Source organism: Somniosus microcephalus, chromosome 27 (assembly GCF_052327205.1).
Source record: "Somniosus microcephalus isolate GS21.2 chromosome 27, FLI_Smic_1.0, whole genome shotgun sequence".
NCBI lineage: Eukaryota > Metazoa > Chordata > Chondrichthyes > Squaliformes > Somniosidae > Somniosus > Somniosus microcephalus.
Window position 1 is genome coordinate 13,364,402 of NC_141013.1, and position 17,613 is coordinate 13,382,014.

Consider the following 17,613-nt stretch of genomic DNA (forward strand, 5'->3'; position numbering starts at 1 on the left):
AGCAGTATAGTACACTGGAGTCCTTTTGAACAGGTGTGTCTCTGGTGTCCTTTATTTGCCATGTTTGGGGGAAGCCCATGGCCAAGACAATCCTCTATAGACGGTGGAGGGGAGCGGATGTGATGGGCTGAATGGTCTTTCTCCTTCCAAGCTTTATATTTTTATGCCTTTTTGTATTAAGAAATCAAACGGAGGGCCATAGTGCAGGAAACCACCAAGGTTGACCAAAGAAAAGATAAGAGGAGATATATCAAGAAATAAGGGTCAGATGACACCAAGCTTACATTTTAAAAAGACTGTAGATTGTGAGTGGTATGGAGGTCGGGGGGATAGAGTTCCACAGTTCTGAGGTCCGTGGAAGAAGAGTTAGCGTAGGAGACAGTCAACAAGTCTCGATTTCAACTCAGTGAGGATATAGAGAGGAGAAGAATAATGTAGGCTGACATATTTAGAACTTAAGAAGGTGTATAAAAGAGGAAAGTTAAAGAGGCAATGGTCATGTTTTTAATCATTAAACTGGAGACAAGAAAGGCTGTAACAGAGAGTAGGGGAGGGGCCAGTGATGAGAAGCTGGCAAGTAACATTTATCTTAAACAGAGCTGCTTTCCCTCAGCCAGCGAAGGGTTAAGTTGTGTTTCTCAGCATCGAGGGCACTGATAAATGTAACCTTGTATAGGAGGGTAGAATGGGCGGCGCTGCGCAGTGGGTGGCACACAGCTGGCACCTGGGTGACTTGAAATGTACAACAGGGGTGTTTTACGATAGACAGGCAGGCTGAGCTAAGGCGCCGTAACTTTTTATTTAACCAAGTTCCAAAATTATAAAAATTCTCTATCAAGATATAAATGAAATAAATTGTAAAGGGGTTGGTAGGAAATCCATAATTTATTACATTAAAAAAAGGGTGATTCCGTTATTTTGCACATATAATCGGCACAATTCTACATTGAAAAATTACCCTGAAATCTGTACGCGTGCTATTTGTAAATGTGTGCTTTATATAAAACACTGAGGGAAATGTCCATGCATTACGTGCATAAAATGACATTACTAAGCTGTTTATTTCTTGCACTTTTGTTATAGGGAAGGTATTCCACGCAACTGTGGCAGATGGATTTACCTATGATGAAGCGGTTGACTACTGTTTCAGCCACAATGCCAAGATAGCCACCACTGGCCAACTATACGCAGCCTGGAGTCTGGGCATGGACAAGTGCAGAGCGGGCTGGCTATCAGACGGCAGTGTCCGATACCCCATCCAAAATCCCCGACCGTATTGTGGCAGTGGTCGAGCTGGAGTGAGGACGGTGTACCTGAACGTGGATCAGACTGGATACCCTGATCCTGAGTCACGCTATGACGTCTATTGCTTTAGGGGTGAGCAATGAAAAATGGTTTTATTTATTTTTTTGTTGAGAGGTTTGCCCAAGGACAAAAACCGGCTGGATGATTTGTACATTTTGGATCCCATTCAGACTGAGCGAATGAAAGTCTCCTCTCTCTGCTGTCTCGAATGGTCCTGCACAAAATTAGTTTAGACAGTCTGAATCCATTTCCTAATGGGTATGATTCCACAAAAATAAAGCCACCCTAAAACACAAATTAGCAATCTAACTCAGAGAATCTATCAGGATTGTTACTGTGTAAAATGGGAAAATACCACTGATGTAAGAAAACTACTAGGCACTTGGTCTAAGCGTTAAAGCTTTAATCAACTGTTTTACAACATGGAGGTCTAGTTGTGTCCTTCACTAGTTCCTGTTAAAGAATGTCCTGCGCAAGCTGGGCCCGTGCCCGAGTATTTATACTCTCCCTGGACAGCGCCACCCGTAGGCCGCTCAGTATTATTTCATAAGTCTTTCTTTCATGAATGACTGATTCATGTCAACCACAATGGTATGACAGGAAATACTCTTCTGAAGTTCGAACTGAGGCACATTGTTGTGCAATGTAGAAGGAGTTTACCCTACATCTAACTTTGAATCCTTAGTCTTTATTATATTTTACTTGTTTTTTAGAAGCCATTGTTCCTGTGGTTACTGAAGAGCCAGAGGTTGAGAAGCTGACAGTACCTGTGATCCTAGTGGACAGGGTCTCACCAACCCCTGAGGTTGAGCTTGATGTCGCTAAGACAGTGAGTCCAGAGGAAGCTGAACAAGGCAGGACTGATATCTTTGTCGTGGAGACTACAGGGGAGCCCACAATCACATTGGGTTTGATTGAAGAGACCGTAGCAACCCACGTGGTACCAAAGGTGAAGATATTGCCTCCCGAATGGACTACAGCACCACTGCCTTCTGAGCCTACCACTGAAGCCATCCCAGATGCCTATCTCACAACTCAAGAGGCTGAGAAAGTCTTTGTGACAGTAGCACCCACAGCCGAGCCTGGTGAGTACTGTTATTTCTGGATGGAGAGCGGGAAACTGTTATTGATGGAATATTACAACTGAGCAACTAATACTGTATATTAGAGGAACCTAAACTTATGTCAATGAGAAGCCTGCAGTTTATATATTTCCAATTTTATCCCTTCACTCCTGAAGGTGCTGATTTCTACTACATTAAGGATGATGGCAGAGAGCCTACTGTTATCTTGTCTAAGAGGCAATCCTTCATCCATGAGCCTACACAGTGGTGGTGGGGGGAGAGTGGGGGGTGTGGGGGGGGTGTGGGGGGTTGGGTAGGGGGTGGAGTGGGGGTGTGGGGGGAGTTGGGGGAAGGAGGATTGTGGGGGGGGAGTGGGGGAGGAGCGGGGGGGTTGGGGGGTGTGGGAGGGGATGTGGGGGGTGGGAGGGGATGTGGGGGGAGTTGGGGGAAGGAGGATTGTGGGGGGGAGTGGGGAAGGAGTGGGGGAGTTGGGGGGGTGGGGGGGAGTGGGGGGGGTTGGGGGTGAGTGGGGAGGATTGGGGGGGTGGGAGGGGATGTGGGGGGTGGGGGGAGTGATGGGGTGGTGGGGGGTGGAGTGGGGGGGGTGGGTGGGGTGTTGGAGTGGGGGGGTGATTGTGGGGTGGGGGGGAGTGATGGTGGGGTTGGGGTGGGGGTGTGGTGGGGGAGTGGTGGGGTGGCGGGAGTGGGGGGGTGGTGGGGTGGGGGAGTGAGGGGGGCTGGGGGGTGGGGTTGGGGGGAGTGGGGGGGTTGGGGGGGTGGGGTTGGGGGGAGTGCGGGGGTTGGGGGGAGTGGGGGGGTTGGGGTGGGGGGTGAGGGGGGAGTGTGGGGGTGGTGGTGAAAGTGGTCTTGGGCCTTTAACATGAAACAGCCCAATAGGCTGCCCGTTTTACAGCACATCAATATTTTCTATTGACTTCAATGGAAACTAAATCGGGCGCTGAGTAAAATGGGCGGCTGATCCGTTATTGCCCATTTCTCACTAATGCCCAAGGCCAATTTTACCCCCCTGGGTGTTGACAGGCTATTCGATTGTCAGGGAAGGGAGCATCACAGTTTAGCTCAATCCTTTCAGAGGTTTCGCATTTTAAATACCCAGTCAGATAGTCATATCTTTGGATTGTTAATCTAGAGTAATTAGATATACTCTGCAATCAGCTGAATGATTGATGCATGAGACTATTCATAGAGAGTGCAAAGTAGAAGCACGTGGACAGGGAACTGGTACAATGAACAGCTTATTCAAGCAATCTTTATTTTTAAAAAAGACAACCTTGTCAAACAGGTTAAGAACAAGGGATGCATGACTTTAGAGGTGAACATTCTGGTGTTATTTCAAATATAGGAAATCCAGTGCCCTGTGTGTACAATAAGTGCTTAATGTCTTTATTTCCCGCATGATTTAAAAATGTTTTTTTGCATTTTCTCTCAGGCTCTGCTGATGTAACACCTCTCCCAGAAGTTGATGTAAGTGGAGAGCCTTCTGGAATACCAGATATAAGTGGAGAGCCTTCTGGAATACCAGATGTTAGTGGAGAACCTTCTGGAATACCAGATGTTAGTGGAGAACCTTCTGGAATACCTGACGTAAGCGGAGAACCTTCTGGAATACCAGATATAAGTGGAGAACCTTCTGGAATACCAGATATAAGCAGAGAACCTTCTGGAATACCAGATATAAGCGGAGAACCTTCTGGAATACCAGATGTTAGTGGAGAACCTTCTGGAATACCAGATTTAATCGGAGAACCTTCTGGAATACCAGATGTTAGTGGAGAACCTTCTGGAATACCTGATTTAAGTGGAGAACCTTCTGGAATACCAGATGTTAGTGGAGAACCTTCTGGAATACCAGATATAAGTGAAGAACCTTCTGGAATACCAGATATAAGCGGAGAACCTTCTGGAATACCAGATGTTAGTGGAGAACCTTCTGGAATACCAGATGTTAGTGGAGAACCTTCTGGAATACCTGATATAAGTGAAGAACCTTCTGGAATACCTGATGTAAGTGGAGAACCTACTGGAATACCAGATATAAGTGAAGAACCTTCTGGACTACCAGATATAAGTGGAGAACCTTCTGGAATACCAGATGTAAGCGGAGAACCTTCTGGAATACCAGATGTAAGTGGAGAACCTTCTGGAATACCAGATGTAAGCGAAGAACCTTCTGGACTACCTGATATAAGCGGAGAACCTTCTGGACTACCTGATGTAAGCGAAGAACCTTCTGGACTACCTGATATAAGTGGAGAACCTTCTGGAATACCAGATGTAAGCGAAGAACCTTCTGGACTACCTGATATAAGTGGAGAACCTTCTGGACTACCTGATATAAGTGGAGAACCTTCTGGACTACCTGATGTAAGCGAAGAACCTTCTGGAATGCCTGATGTAAGCGGAGAACCATCTGGAATACCAGATGTAAGCGGAGAACCTTCTGGAATACCAGATGTAAGCGAAGAACCTTCTGGACTACCTGATGTAAGCAAAGAACCTTCTGGACTACCTGATATAAGTGGAGAACCATCTGGAATACCAGAAATCAGTGGATTACCGTCTGGATTACCTGATTTAAGCGGAGAACCTTCTGGAATACCTGATATAAGTGGAGAACCTTCTGGAATACCTGATATAAGTGGAGACGCTTCTGGAATACAGGTAATCCTGGTGACCGCAGAAGATACAGAATATCCAACTATGCCTTCTGAGTTTGTAGAAGCAGGTAAAGGACCTATTGAAGAACATATTTCAGGGATTCTGGATTTAAGTGGGGAGCCATCTGGGATCCCGGATTTAAATGGGGAGCCATCTGGGATTCTGGATTTAAGTGGGGAGCCATCTGGGATTCCGGATTTAAGTGAGGAACCATCTGGGATTCCGGATTTAAGTGAGGAACCATCTGGGATTCCGGATTTAAGTGGGGAGCCATCTGGGATTCTGGATTTAAGTGAGGAACCATCTGGGATTCCGGATTTAAGTGGGGAGCCATCTGGGATTCTGGATTTAAGTGGGGAGCCATCTGGGATCCTGGATTTAAGTGGGGAGCCATCTGGGATTCCAGATATAAGCGGAGAATTGGAAGTAAACGGAAAACTATATGACATTAGTGGAGAACCTTCTGGAGTTCCTGATGTTAGCGGGGAGCCTTCTACAATTCCCCAAATTGTTATTCCATCGTCCAGAATTATTGACATAAGTAAGGAACCTTCTGGAGTTCCTGAGGTTAGTGGAGAACCTTCTGGAGTCCCAGAAGTCATTGAAGAACCTTCGGGAGTTCCTGAAGTTAGCGGAGAACCATCTGGTGCTCCTGAAGTTAGTGGCGAACCTTCTGTGACACTTTTACCTGTAATTCCTAAAATTTCTGGACAAACGGAGCTTGAAATAACCCTGGTGGAAACAAAATTACCAGAAGAAACTCAACACGAAGGTGACGAGGTTCCTTCACTATCATTGGACAGCACAACACCCAGCGGAATAGAAATGTCAATTGCTCCCGAGACTGTAGGGGTGCTAAAGGTTACTCCAGCCTCGCCAATAGCACTTACAGCTGTTCCACCTCAAATCTCGCCAGAAGTTGTGACAATTGTGGCTGAACCCGTGATAGCAGAAGGTACTAAATGTTTTGATTCAAATTATCTTCTTCAGTTGGAGTAGGTTCTGTAATAAGTGGTGTTCCAGTGGCATGATGGAAACTGTAGCCATAAAAAAAAAACCCCACTGGAATTGTGTAATTTATCACTTACTAGCGGATCACCCGTGGCGGTGCTCACGGTAAGTCAGATGAAATGCCGTTTTATAAAGACTGGAGCATTATGCCGTGTAATGTATTATTCTGTGCTAAAATGGAGACACATTTAAGATAGCCCGTGCTTTTAAGGCCACAAAATCTAAGTGCTGTGAGTAAATGCAGCTAGAGGTCAGTCAGAGTTTAATTGCTATTTACTGAGGGAAGCTGGTAGATTAGCAGGTCATAGTCATAGAGTTATGCAGCGCAGAAAGAGGCCCTTTGGCCCATCGTGTCCGCGCCGGCCATCTAGCCCTATCTATTCTAATGCCATTTTCCAGCACTTGGTCCGTAGCCTTGTATGCTATGACATTTCAAGTGCTCATCTAAATGCTTCTTGAATGTTGTGAGGGTTCCTGTCTCTACCACCCTTTCAGGCAGTGAGTTCCAGATTCCAACCATGCTCTGGGTGGGAAAGTTTTTCCTCAAATCCCCTCTAAACCTCCTGCTCCTTACCTTGAAATTTGCCCCCTGGTTATTGACCCCTCTACTAAGGGGAAAAGTTCTTTTCTATCTACCCTATCTATGCCCCTCATAATTTTGTACACCTCAATCAGGTCCCCCCTCAGCCTTCTCTGCTCTAAGGAAAACAATCCCAGCCTGTCCAGTCTCTCTTCATAGCTGGTGGTGTTCCCATGTGCCTGCTGCCCTTGTCCTTCTAGGTGGAAGAGGTTGCGGGTTTAGGAGGTGCTGCCGAAGAAGCCTTGGTGAGTTGCTGCAGTGCATCTTGTAGATGGTACACACTGCAGCCATGGTGTGCCGGTGGTGGAGGGAGTGAATGTTTAAGGTGGTGGACGGGGTGCTAATCAAACGGGCTGCTTTGTCCTGGATGGTGCCGAGCTTCTTGAGTGTTGTTGCAGCTGCACTCATCCAGACAAGTGGAGAGTATTCCATCACACTCCTTACTTGTGCCTTGTAGATGGTGGAAAGGTTTTGGGGAGTCAGGAGGTGAGACACTCGCCGCAGAATACCCAGCCTCTGACCCGCTCTTGTTGCCACAGTATTTATGTTGCTGGTCCAGTTAAGTTTCTGATCAATGGTGACACTTTAACTATTTATGATGGGTCTTTGTTCTGGAATACTTAAAGAGGTTACATGATCTTGATAAAGAATCTTGTAATATACATTTTTAGACCGGGGGCTGAATTGACGGCCAAGAACAGAGAGAAATTGCACCCCTTGCTGGTCCTTGAAACTCTCTTCATTGTTGGCTCCTTGCAACTAGGAAAAAAACAGAGAACTTCGCCCCATCAGTGTGGGTTGGAAGCAAACCCAGACCCTGCAGGTGAAAGGACAGTGTCCTAACCCATCCAGGTCTGCCCCGACATAGCGTGAAAAGTTAACTAGAGTTCTAGCACTGCTTTTCTGTGAAGTGTTTAAAAAGGAGCAAATTCTTACCAAATTTTTATTTTTCCCAGATCATTACACGATCAGGCAGTGATGAGATCTAAACCCATGTTCCTAAACATAATTCAGCGTCTGACGTCATTCATTCATGCGCCCCCTCCTCCCAAAAAATCTAATTATCTGTTTTTAAACAACTTTCTAAATGTTGTGCCAATCAAGACAAGTATAGTGGGTAATAAAAACAGAGAATGCTGGGAATGCTCAGCAGGTCAGGCAGCATCTGTGGAGAGAGATACAGAGTTCACGTTTCAGGTCGATGACCCTTCGTCAGAACTGGAAAAAGGGGGAGATGGAAGAGGTTTTTAAGCAAGTGTGGGGGCAGGGAAAGGGGGGCGGGGAGGAAAGAACAAAAGACAAGTACAGTGTAGTGGTTATGTTACTGGACTAGTAATCCAGAGCGCATGAGTTCAAAACCTACCATTTTTTGAGAATTTGAATTCAGTTTGAGAATTTGAATTCAATTTTAAATAATGTGGAAATAAAAAAGCTGGTGTCAGTGAAAGTGAAGCCGCCGGATTGTCGTAACAAAAGCCCGACTGGTTCACTAATGTCCTTTAGGGAAGAAACCCTGCCGTTCTTACCCTATATGTGAGCCCAGTCCCAAACTAATGTGGTTGACTCTTAACCGGCCTCTGAAGTGGCCCAGCAAGCCACTCATTTGTACCACCACTTTCTCAGGGCAACAAGGGATGGGCAACAAGTCTCCGCCTCGCCAGCGACACCAACATTCCGAGAATGAATTTTAAAAATTGACATCGTCGGGACATGCGCCTTTAAAAAAAAACAGGCACTAAAAACCAGGCAGAGGGACTTGATGTGAGTGTGTTAAGTGTTTTGTACAGAGGCGGGTCAGTCAGAAAATACGTCCCAGTGATGTAACAGATAATGTGCGTTTGTGAATCAACCCCCTATTCTGTCATTGGTTTAATACCTGTCGAGTGCACAAAGTTCCAAAAGGTTTAGCTTTAGATTGATGAGCATAAGAAATACGAGCAGGAGTAAGCCCTTCGAGCCTCCTCCGCCATTCAATAAGATCATGGCTGATCTTCGACCTCATCTCCACTTTGGGGATGAACAAGATTTAATGCCTTAAAACGTAGGCACTTTCCTGTGGGTTGTAAAAGTAAGACATCAGCAAACATCCAGGAGCCTCTATTTGCAGTGAACATTGGAATCTATTACTCGCTGTTCCAGTTTCTGATTCCTGGCGCTGTCTGTCATAGGCGAAATGGGGGCGGGGGTGGGCGGGAGAAAGGTAGATTGATTTTGGCTTCTTCAGCAGATTTCCAACACAATGGCGCCACTGGCTCCTCCTCCTCGACCTGTTGCTATAGAAACCACCAGTGATCAGTTTAAGATTTATTAACGAATCATTCATTCCTTAATGGCTCTTCTTTGAATATTACCGCGAGGCCTCGGTTTAACAACTCATCCAAAAGCGCCTCTGACAATGCAGCATCCCCTCACACTGCACTGAGCTGTCAGCTCAAGCTTATGTGCTCAATTTCTGGACTGGGACTATGTAGCACATTGGATCCACAGAATTTTGAAAATTAAGAAATGAGTATTTATCCACAAATATTTTTTTTCTCACAAATACATGACAACCCACCAGAAAGTGCCTACATTATATGACATTAAATCCCATTCATCAATCTAAAGTTAAACCTTTTGGACAATAGCCAAAGGTATTAAGGGATATGGGGCAAAGACAGGTATACAGGCCGAGATTTTTGCCGGCGCTGAGAGGACGGGATCGGAGGCGGGTCAGCTGTGAAATTTGAAATGATTGACGGCAGGTCGGGACCCCTCTGTCAACCCGCCTCCACGCTCGTCTCCCAGGTGTCGGGTCTGTCAGTGCTGAACAAACCCAACACCAAACGGCAGGGGAGGCAATTTAGATCATTAGCTGGATTGTTAAGAGGCAATTAAGTATTATTTTAAGCTCACTTTAAGATTTTTAGAGTTCGCCAACGGCTTCCCCGCTGCTCGGGGATCACATCAGGTAAGGAGGTCGGGTGTTGTGTCAACATGCATTAATTTCTTTACTTGACAGCGGCAAATGGTCTATTAAAGCTCCTATTTCATAGGTCTTCACTTTCCAAGGTTAGAAGCTGTTGCTTACTGCATTTGGAAGACAGGTTGAGTTTTATGCAGGGTGCAGATGATTGGAGCAAACTCTATATCCAGTGTCACCTTATTGGAACAACCTCTCTCACGATTGACAGATCGCACCTGTCATCTCAACCTCACCTGCCATCTATTACATCAGCATCGGTGCCCTTGAAAAAAATCTCACCTTGGTCCTCAGAATCCCACCACGATCAGCCCCAACACCGGCAGCACCGGGCACACCAGCAGCACTAACATCAACACCAACCCTCTCCACAATCAACTGATGTTGCACAGGACACAGGGCATCAGCACCTGACCACATTGCTGCCTGGGAGGCCAGGCATGGCCTCACCATGGCCACATTTACTTTACTTAACGCTGTACACACTGGCTGCCACATGATGCGCCAAGTTGGCACCACCCCACACCAGCACCATAAAGCATTCCTACAATGCCCAAGCCATTCCTTTCACATTCACCACCATTGCAGGGGGTTCCGTTCTGTCTCACCATTCACTGCAACTCACTAAGACACTTCCAAAGGTGCACACAAATCTGTCCAAGAACACAAGTGTTGAAAATAAAGGTTTCAATGTTTGACAGCACATTAACAGAAACTTTACATGAACATTAGCTAAAACACCCAAGTGCCTACCCTTGTGTGTTGGTATGCTTGCACTAGGATGAGGGTGAGTGTGAGGGGTGGCTAGTGAGATGGGGAAGTGATAATGTAGATAGAGAGTGAGGGATGGGTGGAGGTGCAAGGTAAATTGGTGTGAGTAAGGATGTGCAGGAGTAGCGTAGGGAAGGCAGAGTGATGGGGATGTGATGAATGGCACAGCAGGGTGAGTTTGAGTGTGACTTGGCAGTAACACTTCGTGATCTATTGAGATCATTGAAAGGTTCTCGCCACTGCAGCCTGGTCCTCCTGACGACACCCCTGCTTGTGCCCTCCAGGCTGCATTGTTCTCCTGGGGAAGTCTCTTCCACCCATTGGAAGGAAAGAGAACCTCCCTGCGTGGGTGAGCCTGGGTGTAGCCCTACACCTCTGTGCAGTGCTTGTCAGTATTTGCAGTACCTCCGTGCTGCAGAATACTGACAACAGAACTGTCAAAAACAATTTGGACATGACCCCTTTAAAGAAACCATCAAATCCGCTTCCTTTTAATTGGCCGGGAACCTCGCTGGGCGGGCTTAACAAGCCCAATCATCATAAAATCACTTCAACAGAACGGGCTGGGACGGCGCTACCGACCCCGGCCGCCCCGGTAGACCAAACCGCAGCCATAGAGTTAGGTCACAGATCAGCCATGATCTCATTGAATGGCAGAACAGGCTCGAGGGGCTAAATGGCCTACTCCTTGTTCCTATGTTCACCAGCATGTGTATTTCAGGGTGGTTAGTGAGTTTTTTTTATTTGTTCACGGGATGTGGGTGTCACTGGCAAGACCAGCATTTATTGCCCATCCCTAATTGCCCTTGAGAAGTTGGTGGTGAGCCACCTTCTTGAATACAACTGAGAGTCAACCACATTGCTGTGGGTCTGGAGTCACATATCGGCCAGACCGGGTAAAGACAGCAGATTTCCTTCCCTAAAGGAAATTACTGAAACCAGATGGGTTTTTATGACAATCCGGTAGTTTCAGGGTCACCATTACTGATATTAGCTTTTTAATGATTTTATTTTCAGGATTATTTAATTGAATGCCATGGTGGGATTTGAACTCATGTCATTAGTTCAGGCCTCAAGATTAGTAGTCCAATAGTAGAACCACTATGCTACTGTACCCCATAGGCCAAGCAGGGATTGGCATGGATCTCTAGAAATTGTGTGATTCTCTGTGGGCTTTCTAATTGCTTAACCCCCTCCATGTTGTCCGACTGTGTGTCCGGCGTCCAGTACTGGATGAGCAGAAATTTCCTCCAATTAAATATTGGGAAGACTGAAGCCGTTGTCATCAGCCCCTGCCACAAACTCCATTCCTTAGTTACTCCTGTGAAACGCCTTGGGAAGTTTTACTATGTTAAAGGCGCGATACAAATGCAATTTGTTGTTGCCAAGAAAGGCTGAATGAACAGCTTTTTATGCAGAAATGTTACTTTTGATATAAATACCCGATTATAAACTTTAAGCTTCAACCCTAGGTGTTGGTTTTAATTGTGCCACGCAATTCTAGTGAGAACCACATTAATGGGTTAACATCATACCTGACAAAGGAATTTCATACAAAGCATTAGCGAGTTTGCTACTAATTTTGCACAGTACAATTTCAACCTTAACGAGAACACTTGTGATTATGTGATGGATTAACAAGGTCAAGGCTGAGATTGTGGCCGACATCTCATATCACACTGCAGGAGATAGAAATTTGAATGTGACGCTTGGTCAGTTTCTTCAATAATGCAACAGCTGTCAAGGGGTTCTTATGAAAATTGTTTATTAAAGAATTGCCTGGTTTGGATATGCAGGATATTCCTCCTGTTCTAAAGAAGGTGCCTCAGTCCTCCACTGAAACTGGCGGTCAGTCGGTCTTCTAAACTAGGCTGTCCATCGGTACTAGAAGACCTTTGACATTGGCTTCTACCCTCTGCCACCTCCCACAGCTGTCTGCCCATTGTCAATCTTTCATTCAGGCCTTCCCATTCAGAGACCCACCATCTTATCCTTAGCATACCACATGGTCTTTTCCCAACTGGGGTCTTTCCATCTACTTCCAAAAGTACCCATGTTCACTCATACAGCATATATGCCGTACCCATGGCAGTATTCTCGCCAAACCAGTTCTAGTTTCTGGATATAGGCTGTTCCTTCTACGATAGCAAAATACTGCGGATGCTGGAAATCTGAAATAACAACAGAAAATGCTGGAAAAACTCAGCAGGCCTGGCAACATCCGTGGAGAGAGAAATAGAGTCAACGTTTCAGGTCGAAACTCTTTGTCAGGACTCGAGGTCTAGCTCACACAATTGCCTAAAGCTTTTAGAGCTGTCTTTGAGTCCAGTAATGGCCTACCAGCGCAAGCCTTGTATGCTCTTTTCACATCCCATAATATCTCTCTCTGCTTCCAGGGTGGTCTCCTCGACTAGCACCTTAATCTGAGAAGGATAAGCCAACTAATGTTGATTTTCTTTCCCCTAAGGTATTCCACCTCATTTTTCCTCCAGTGGCCTAAGAACTTTCCAAGTTCCGTGTTCCAGAGGGAACGAGCTGTCGTAAAATCCAGCCCTGCGACTTGAACTTGCGAAGCTGATTTGGAGCGCAGTGCTCGAATGCTTTGTACTGACTGCAAAGGATGAGCATTCAAATGAAGAATGTTCCAAATTTTGAGCATGAATTTAAAATATGATTTTTTTAATTTTTCATAATTCATTGATCTTTCCAATTTGGGCCAAGAGGTTGATTAAGTTATCTTCAATTACTTGCTGTGGATGAGCAGTTTAATTCATACACAATAAAGGGACTGGCCACAGATGTGTTTTAACTGGACTATTGCCGAGTTATTTAAGCCTGTGTCAAATGTTGAGTAACCGCATCACTCTGTGATTTTACTGGTTTTTCCGTAGTTGTCCCTGACCCATGTCAAGACATCACCTGTGGTAGAGGAACGTGCGTGCAGAGAGATGGCAGCTTTGTTTGTGAATGCCCAGCTGGATTAACAGGCGAACAATGCGAAATAGGTACGTGAGTCAATCATTACGTTATGCAGCCAAGCTAGCAGCCTGTCCGATCACATGGAAGATGGCTCTTCAATGATTGGGTCATCAGTAGCTTTGGATTTAACTTGCATTCTTCCCAAATGCAATACCATGTTCAGTATTGGTTCTGTGCAAGTTGCAGCAAACTTCAATTATAGTGGTTGGTTCAGCTTGGGTATAGCGTGCAGTTAATGCAGTGCACGATCAATACACCAACAACATGTGTAGACTACACTGTGTATCCAGTTCCAGTCACCAAGACACAGGGAGATATTCCAACCCCGGAGATAGTTCAGAGAAGACTGATTTCTAGTGTCAGAGGACCGAGTTTTGAAGAAACACCTAGAGAAACATAGGCTTTTGAAATGACAACAGAAAATGCTGGAAAAACTCAGCAGGCCAGGCAACATCCGTGGAGAGAGAAATAGAGTCAACGTTTTGGGTCAAACCCTTGGTCAAGACTGGAAAAGCACAGGAAGTGAAATAGATTAAGAGGCCAGGCTGGGAGAGAAAAAAAGAGAAGTGAAGAGACATTAAGAGGTATTCAAAACGAGACGAGATGGTGATATGACTAGTGGAGACAAAAGACGGCTCTAGATTAGGTGTGAAATGCGCTGGCAGAATGGGAGACAGCTGCCATGTGGGAGAGAAAAAAAGAGGGGGGGAAAGGCCAAAACAAATGTGTGGATAAAAAATAAGTAAAAATACAATAGGGGCCGAGGTTATGATTTGAAATTGTTGAACTCGATATTGAGTCCGGAAGGCTGTAAAGTGCCTAATCGGAAGATGAGGTGCTGTTCCTCGAGCTTACGCTGAGCTTCCGTGGAACAATGCAAGAGCCCGAGTACGGTGAGATCTGAGTGGGAATGGGGCGGTGAATTAAAATGACAGGCGACCGGAAGCTCGGGGTCATCCTTACGGACTGAACTAGGCTTTTGAGCCTTGAAAGAAGCAATTTGGAGGTGATCTTACAGAGGGATTACAATAGCAAACAGTGTATTAAAGGTAAATCCAGAATACAACTTTTAACTAAACCATGACAGTACAGCAGGGAGAAATGGGTTCAAACGAATAAATAACAAACTTAGTACTGATGTCAGGAAATCCTTCTTCACACAGTGAGCCACACAAGGAATGGACTTCCGAGTAGAGTAATGGGGGGAAAAACCTAGAGATTATTTTAAGAAACAGTTGGATGTTGTGTTCTTTCAGGAGCTGGGAGGGGCTGAATGGCCTCCCCATCTGTATTTACCTTGTGAATAGATTGACATTAAAATGTTCAACTTGAATTTCTGCCAAGAATTACTGTCAGTTCCTCTCTTGACCACACGATGGTGCTGCAGTACTATCAACTTTCATTCACCACTGAGGCACTCTAGTCTGTTGCTATGACCTCCAACACTTGGCAGCTACTCCGGATTCTCTGTAGTTTCTCCCAGATAGAATGGGGTCCTCTTGAAAGTACTGACGTATTCCTGGGGAATCCCAGGATTCAAATACTAACACACTCCTAGGGATCCCCTGCAACTACTGACATACTCCTGGGCATCCTTAGCAAGCACGAAAACACTGTAACGACCCCCTGCAAATATTGACACACTCCTGTCTTAATTTTTTTTTTTAAACAGCTTCCGCTACCCAAAGAAAAACTGTGCTGTCCTTGAAGAGCATTTTTTTTAAGTATACAGTAACAAAATTTATGGGCTAGTAAGCCAACTAACACAGAAAATATAGATAAAATAGAGAATTGCTGAGGCATTGTCCCTGCATCATGCATTATGCCAAGCCCCAAATGGCCAAAAGTGAGATGTCCCTGACCCCAATTGGTAATTGATTTAGTTCTCAACATTTCCTTGTGTAACAAATTGAGGGGGGGGTGGGTGGCGGTGCAAGACAGGAAGAAGTAAAACAATCGTTAGTAAATAAAAATGAAAATAAAATACATTTGCCAATCATTTTTTGTGTTTGTGTATTTCTGTTTATCTCGGTCCAAAGGGGGAACCACATTTTGACTGATGTATCTAAGAATACATCACGCTTGGTTCCACCGGTTCCTCGCCGGATGGATTCAAAGGGACAACGTCTTCATCAGTAAATATTTACCAAAGTTTTAGCATTGTGTTCTTCTCTGCATTGGCTTAAAGTGTAAGTGAGGGATGGGTTAATTGTGCGGTTCAATGCAAATTTGTGTCGTGTTCATATCATCAATCCAGCTTCAAGCGGTGTCACTGCCCCAGGGTCCTATTGCTGAAGAACAAGCGCCAGGGACCCGGGTTCGAATCCGGCCTCCGGTGACTGTCTGTGTGGAGTTTGCATATTCTCCCCGTGTTTGCGTGGGTTTTCTCCGGGTGCTCCGGTTTCCTCCCACAGTCCAAAGATGTGCGGGTTAGGTTGATTGGCTATGATAAAAATTGACCCTTAGTGTTAGGGGGATTAAATACGTGGGGTTACAGGGATAGGGTGGGATATGTGTTGGTGTAGGGGTTACAGGGATCGGGTGGGATATGTGTTGGTTGATTGGCTATGATAAAAATTGACCCTTAGTGTTAGGGGGATTAAATACATGGGGTTACAGGGATCGGGTGGGATATGTGTCGGTGCAGGCTCGATGGGCCGAAATGGCCTCTATCTGTACTGTGAGGTTTCTGTGATTCTGTGAAAGGCCCCTGTTCACATTCCAAGGTTAACTCTGCAGCATTGGTGAGTATTTTGTTGCTGCTGTTGCCCTGCCCTGCCCTATACCCCCCAATTGGCTGCGGATGATACAAAGAGGCCAGCAGGTGACAATAACACGGCTGGCCTCCAGTGACGGGAAGAAAACTGTTCAGTTTGCCAATAAACACAAAACATGGCAACTTCTGTTTCTGTTTTGTCAGTCACAGTGCCGTCTCCAGCAACACGCTCAAAATCCACTTATTTGGGCGGTTGGAATTTGTCACCCTTGGTGCTCGTAGAGCCAGCTCGTTTACTCTACGGCTTTGCTGCTGCCCAAGGTGGGGCAGGTGTAGGGAGTCAAATTTAGAACAAATTTACCGGAACAAATTGCAGCCGATCAGGAGTGAGCTAACTGATGGTCATTGTCGTATTGCTACGGCAAGAGCATTCGGTCACACCAGAAGCCAGTGGCTTCCAAGCTAAGTATGTGGGACAGGCTGGATGGATGGATGGACCAGAGGGTCTTTTCCTGTCTGTCGTGGTTTGTAAGTATCTCAGCATGGGCACGAGGGCCGATCAAGGGCACCACAAGTGTGAGACCAAGGCACGATTTGTGCCAGTGGCTTTCTCAGAAGCATTTTACCCAAGAATTTTGGGCCCAATACTGTCGCTAAATGTGGAAGAATTATCTTACAAGCTATTCTAGTTAATGGCAATTGCAGATGGTAAGTCCTGCTTATTTCCATGTAGAATTGGAAGACCCATTATAACATTTCTATGCTACTCTACAACTGATGAGTATGGCCATCTGGAACTGGATGGCTCAAGTGACAAAGCATCAAAGATGTGATCTGACGTTCCAAGGGTTTAAGTCCCACTTTGGATTTTACAAATTGTTACGCATGTGTGCAAGGAGCAGATATGATCGGCAGATACATCATTCTTGCCAATGCCATTAAAGATACAGCAGCATTCAGGTACATACAACAGGTCCAAAATGATGGAAGCACATCTCACGGTGAGGTTGGAATGTAGTAGAATGGCTATCCCCGCACTGGCTGAACAACAGATTGGTTGGAAGAATCTGCTTACATCGGCAATTTCTTCCCATTGCCTTTGCAAGTTGCCGTGGGCGCAAAACATAACATGGAAATCAATCAAACTGGAAATGGGTGCAAGATCCTATTCCGGCAGTAACATTTTAAATAGACTGAACTAATCCAGCATTTGTGGTATCGCATGCTCACTGGTCGCGCTTGTTTCAGCCGGATTGCTCTGGATAGATTCACGTAAAGCTCAGCGAAGATGGATGAAATTTGAACTTGAATCTTGCACAGCCTTTAAAAACTTTATTTTGTACAAAAAGAATGCTGTAAATTGATATACCAGCGCGCCTGTCAATAGATGCATTGATGTAATGATTTGCGTCAAAGACTTTAATGTCAGCTGACCTCTACCATGGCATGGATTCCAGGAATTTAAGTGTCATCGGGTCATCTGACTGGGGCCAATGAGCAACTAGAATGATTTCAATGAGTTGTTGCCTTCATGATGAATGCTTGG

At 45.5% G+C, this 17,613-nt stretch overlaps 1 protein-coding gene across 1 annotated transcript in view; it reads left to right on the top strand.

The window, feature by feature from the left end:
• LOC147099983 (aggrecan core protein-like) overlaps window positions 1-17,613 on the top strand; it is a 54,616-nt gene that overhangs the window by 14,596 nt on the left and 22,407 nt on the right. The window contains exons 9-13 of the mRNA XM_085968536.1: window positions 1,084-1,377; window positions 2,019-2,390; window positions 3,820-5,050; window positions 5,153-6,003; window positions 13,264-13,377. Of these exons, the coding sequence (XP_085824662.1) occupies window positions 1,084-1,377; window positions 2,019-2,390; window positions 3,820-5,050; window positions 5,153-6,003; window positions 13,264-13,377 (2,862 nt within the window). The remainder of the gene's footprint in view (window positions 1-1,083; window positions 1,378-2,018; window positions 2,391-3,819; window positions 5,051-5,152; window positions 6,004-13,263; window positions 13,378-17,613) is intronic.